The 5734-nt window shown below is 44.3% G+C and overlaps 1 protein-coding gene across 1 annotated transcript; it reads right to left on the bottom strand.

The window, feature by feature from the left end:
• Window positions 1–669: 669 nt before the first annotated feature.
• LOC112891193 (aspartyl protease APCB1-like) lies at window positions 670–4898 on the bottom strand. Its single transcript, XM_025958125.1, has 9 exons — window positions 4205–4898; window positions 3219–3336; window positions 2768–2973; window positions 2430–2669; window positions 1817–1961; window positions 1652–1734; window positions 1418–1529; window positions 1225–1297; window positions 670–1139 (listed from the first exon to the last, which is right to left on the bottom strand). The coding sequence occupies exons 1-9, from the start codon at window positions 4714–4716 to the stop codon at window positions 997–999; spliced, it is 1632 nt and encodes a 543-aa protein (XP_025813910.1). The 5' UTR covers window positions 4717–4898; the 3' UTR covers window positions 670–996.
• Window positions 4899–5734: the final 836 nt, after the last annotated feature.

The raw sequence follows: 5734 nt of genomic DNA, 5'->3' as shown, positions 1-5734 counted from the left end.
AGAGAAAGAGCTGGGCTGGGCCAAAAGAAGGAAGGGAGAGAGAGGGATTGGGCTGCTGGGCTTGGGAAGGAAAAGATGGAAAAGAGAGAGGAAAAAGAGAGGATTTTTTGAAATAAGGAGATACAAGCAAAATTTATTTGAATTTAAATTTGAAAATTTACATTCAATTGAACTCAAACAAATAAAACAATGCAATGCGGTATCAGAATGCACAAGATCTATTTTCCTTATATTTTTTATAGCTAAGTAAATAATTTTTAATTCACAGTAAATGTTCTAAAATCAAAAGAACTTGGATAAAAGCCTTATTGTTCCTTCAAAAATCTAGTAAAATTTATTAAGGTTGCTAAATTAAAAATTAGGGTGTTACGTTTACTTCTCCAACTTTGACCAAGTTAATAAAAAAATATATTAACATCTGCAGTACCAAATAAGGCAATATCAAGAACATATTTTATGGTGGATTTTTTAACTAAACTATTTTGATGCTGTGGGTGTTGGTACATTTTTTCTATTAATTTGGTCAAAGTTAGAGAAGTCTGACTTTGGGAAAAAATTAAAATGAACTATATTCTGGAACATAGAGAGTATGGTCGAAAGTTGTATGGATAGATTTTCAAATTACAATTCTTGCACAGTATTCCATCAACCAAAAATTGCTGATGTAACTGAAAAGCGATCAGAAATGTCATAGCTGCTGCTGATTATTCATTGATATCTTCACCACTTTAGTCTTACAAAGTGAGGGAGATATGCCATACAACATAGAATACAGGCTTCTGCTTCTTTTGACTATATACAGACAACAAAAATACAAAGTACAGTATACTAGCTATGCTTATCTACCTTTCCTTTCTCCTTTTCCCTATCTTGTAACCATTTTTCCTATCTAGTAATTACATTCCTTCACACGATTATATCAGAATCTGGATGCAGAATTGCAGATCCGCAATAGCAGACGTGGTCAGGCGATCTCACGGTCGTATCTGTGTATGTTTACACAAGTTGGTTGCGAAACACTCTTCGCAGGAAGAATGGAATTCTGCTTTGTTTGCTTGGGTCAGTGCAGTCTGAATCAATCCATCCGATCTGATCCTCATCATTGTCATAAGCAATCAATTTTCCACGAAGAAAAGCATCTGCAAGAAATAGGAGGGAAGGATAGTTTTAGAATGAACGTATTGGGCAATGGAAAATTATCAAAGAAAAGTGACCACTGAATACCTCCGATTATTATTACTGAATCAAAACCAATCGCTGTTCCATCGAACACCCTCAGGCAGACATTGCCCTTATCCTGAAATGAATCCGAGGACAAACATGATGGTGTACTTCAAACAGGAAATGGGGTATTCGGCATTGATCATATGCCTGACAGTGTGACATTGCATAAGAAACATAGGATAGAGGAACGTACACTGATGGTCAAGTAATCTTCAGGACGAATGTTGAAGGTTCTGGAGAAGAAAAATCGTTTCTCAAATTGCAGACTCAAGGGCTTGAAGAAATGTTGCAAATCATCCACAGACCTGAAAACACACAACGATTCCAAGCAAAGGACAGAGGGAATAATGTGCTTGCCAATTTTATGACCTAGCCGACAATTTAGCAAAAAGTAAATTGTTCCATTAATAGATTTTCATCATGTTACCTCACTGAAAAATCAACTTTCATGCAGAAAGGCAGAGTATTATCTGAGTCATCTTGTACAAATCTCGGGGATGCACTCTTCAGCTGTTAAATTACAAGAAAACGTAAGGAACACAGAATAATTGACCTGTTCCGTGATTCCATGTATAGAAAAATTCACACTCACCGCAGCAACCAGATTTGTATATGCTTCGTGTGGGAAATATGTATATGTAGACCCACTGTCAAAGATCACTTGAGTCAACTTCCCTTGCACATTGAGCTGCTGATCCCCGTGGTTTACATGCTGGAGTTGGGATCTGCGTATATTACTGAAGCTCGCACAAAAAGGGAGAGAGTTTCATCAGTTACATATGCACCTTGCTTTCCTGATGTGAAATGTCTGTCACATGGCAGAGTTTTTAGTTTTCTATAGGAACTTGAACTAGCCTGTCCATGCAAAAATGTAGACATCTTTTTCCAACCATATTTTAACTAAGAATACGGATGCAGATTTCTGAAGTGTGTGGTGCCAGTGATTACTACGACTAGCCAATACAAATATCCAAATTTGTAAGCATCAGTACAATATTGGGGAGAGTAAAGCAATGCAGCAGAGCAGTTAGGCAATATTTTCCCTTTGTGGTTTGGGCCTTGAGAGTGAGAAGAATTGGTAAGATTTTTGAAGATATGCAGCGAACATAGCATATCGCATTGACTAAAAATGATAAATGACATCCAAGGGAAGAATGATAGCCACATTCATGGAATTAGTTCTCCAAAGGACAGATGGAACTTACTCTGCTGGACCATTCAGGACAGGAACCCATGTCATTCCCCATCTGGGAATGTAATCATCACCAAGAAACAAGTAACCACCACCACTGGAATCTGTCGTCATACAGTGACCGAAAACATTGGAAATAATCCCTCGGCTGGCTAGCTGTGTAGGAAGGCTTATTGCCCGGCTGCCCAGGCCTAGGATTCCATCAGTATTTTCTAGCGTGTCCAGAAGAATTCCTCTCTGATCATATCCACACCTATATATGAACAAACAGATGGCAGTTAATTTCTTAGTCAGCGTGCTAACAGAAATCGTCATTATATATGCCATGGCAATTGGAAGATTGGCCCATACCCAAACACAATGTCTATATTGTCCCTTTCACTATCTTCACTGGTGAGTTGCATATTATCCCTTACATAAGCGCCCATGGAGGAGCTTCTGTCAGCATAATTGATATCGTAGTTGCACTCATTTGGGTTGCGTTGAACTCGATCACAAAGTGGATCACTGGCAAGAACTATGTTGGATTGTGCAGGCCTATATGCAGGATGAGCTCCCTGTAATAGCATTTAATTAATGTTAATTACAGTAATTAACGAACTTGGGACCATCCAGCTAACTGTGAAAGAGAAAAGGAGAAAACACAGGAGGAACTATCTATTTTTTTATTTGAAGACAATGGTGACCTTGAACCCTTGACCTCGAGTCCTCAACCACTAGGCCACATGGATGTTACCAATTGGGTTCATCGTGCAACAACACAACACTGTAAAACAATGCATGTAGCTGAAATAGTGTGTACCTTTGCGCAGCTTCTGCATGGCGTGTCGCACTGTACCCATGTTAAGTCGCTGCCAGTATCAACATCAAGAAAATAATCCCTAGGAGGATTGCCAATAGACACAGTTGTGTAGTATAGCCTGCAGGGTAAGGGCAGAAAATTCAGAAAGGAAAGCAGTGCCATATTAACAAAAGAAGTGAACAGGACACGTAGATGATTTGACATGTGAACGAAAAAGCAATCTAAATCATCAAATTGTTAGCAAAAGTGTTGACTTCATCGAGGTCACCTTAGAAGTCTTCTCCTAATTTATTCCTTATTTAATTGTTAAACAAAAAAATAAGCACAATTGTTATCTAAATAGACCCTACTACAATCCCAAATGATTGAAAGAGCTGCAATTCCTTATGATAGTCAATCTTCTAATTCTGCCAGGCACGGGCGCACGCCTAGAGTACAAACTCTGCAAGTAGTAGTAAACAAACTATAGTGCCAACTACTCACGAAATACAAACAGCATGGGGTTATTACTTGTTCCTCTAACAATTAGTTAACTGCTGGATCCCCTCAAAACATGCCAGACTGAAACGAAAAAACAGACATGAAAATAAAATCAATTTTTTTTTTTGAAAAACATAACCCAAAATCGTCAGAAATTGTACAGAAATGAGTGCAATTATGAAGCTATTAAGTCATAATGATCTGAAATTGTACAGAAATGTGCGCAATTGTGAGTAGACAAACTCAAAACCACATAAATCGTGCAGAATGTCCGCAAAATCAGGAACCGATAAATAAACCCAAAAACCGATGCAAAGAAAGCCGCATTCAAGCGTGACGAAGGAGAACACAAACCTGAGCCACCTACACAAAACAAATAAAAGGAAGAGTCCCTCTATTCCGTAAACTCCAGGAGGTCGTTCGAGAACATAACGATAGATGGAGCAAACCGTAACTGTTCGACAGAATTACGGAACCGACGAAATTGTCGTAGTGGCTGCACCTACCCGGTGGGGAACACAATGCCCGTGGGCGGGGACGCGGCCGTCAGATTCCTCGCCGCGCCGTCCCTGCCGTCGCCGCCGCTGCGGCGCGGCTTGGGGTGCAGCGGCAGAAGGAATGACCTGCGGCCACCGCGGCCCTCGCCCTCCTCCTCGCGCGCCTCTAGGAGCCGCCACGTCGCGCCGGTGCCCCCGCTCCCGCCTGAGTACAGGCAGACGTACCCCGCCACGGCGAGCGCCGCGAGCGCAAACACAGCCACCGTGGCGCGCCACAGCGAGAACGACTCCCCCAACGGCCGTGGCCGCCCGTCCTCCGCCTCCATGAGGGCGTCGTCGTCTGAGCCGGCCGCGCCCGCGTGGTCCAGGAGCGCGGCCGCGATGCCGTCGGAGGACGAAGCGGGCAAGCCAGAGCCGGGACCGTCTGGGACCGTGATCAGGACGGCGCCGAAGGAACGCCGCCCGTTCTGCTGCTCATCCCCGTCCCCCTCCTCCTGCACCGGTCGCGGAAGGGCCGTCATGTCGCTGCGGCCGGCCGGCCGGGTCGGAGCGGCTGCAGAGGAGGCGGAGGAGCGGGCTGGCTGGCGAGAAGCTGGCCGCGGAAGAGAAGGCGACGCAGCTGCGAGGGAGGGAGGGAGGCGATGGTTTGTTTCGCGGCCTGGGTTTGGTATATTACTGGTCCGCCGTCCGCTCCCCGAGTCCCGACGGCCGGCCGGCGGGGCCGCGGGTCGCGGGTGGCGCGCCCGGTTTGACTTGCGAGCTGGCGCCAGGGGCAGAACCGGGATTTCCGCGGGCGATTCGGTTCGCGGGGGCCGCGAGAGAGGAGAGAGACAGAGGTAGCCGTAGCCGGAACCTGAATGGTGGTTCTGCGTGTCCCTGTTGCGCTGCTGCTTCGTGTCAGCTTGCGCCTCGGCTGCACTTCGGTTATGGCATGTAGTTGGTGGCACAGGGCCCCGATCGGTAATGGCGTTTTTCTCTGTTAATGAAGCATGTAATTTGCTGGCTCCAATGTTCAATTCGTAGCGTCTAAATTTGGGGGCAAAGTTCGTCGAGCAGCATGGATCATCTCGTTTTCTCCCTTTTTTAGTTTTCTCCTCCTTTTTCAAGGTAGAAAGTCGATGTCAGGAATCAAATTGTAAAGATTTTATAAAGTCGATGTCAGCTTTGTAAGTCAAATCTTCTTGTTAAATCATGCAAATTAAAGCGACCGCATAATCCAAATGGTTGATTGCATCGTCAGATCGTCTTTCCCGTGGATATAAGTAACAAAACAACCTTTTTTCCCAAAGACAATCAGTGAGAAATCAAAGAAGTTAGCGCAGATAATGTGTGAAGCTAAACTAATATACACTTGAGAAAGGCACTCGCCTAATTTGCTGGCGTCACCTTGGGAAGATTTGCAGATTAAGCAAGCAAGGATACCACCAATCAATTAGCGTGAGCAGCCACTCTGTTTTCTTGGATGCTAGGCTGCTAGCTTGACGGCGCCCTAACAGCTGCTACAGACAGCAGCAAAGAGGTGGATGTCTTGTACTTTAT

Source organism: Panicum hallii, chromosome 4 (genome assembly GCF_002211085.1).
Source record: "Panicum hallii strain FIL2 chromosome 4, PHallii_v3.1, whole genome shotgun sequence".
Classification (NCBI taxonomy): Eukaryota; Viridiplantae; Streptophyta; class Magnoliopsida; order Poales; family Poaceae; genus Panicum; species Panicum hallii.
Note: the sequence above shows the minus strand (reverse complement) of the source record. Positions and strands in the feature narration are given on the sequence as shown.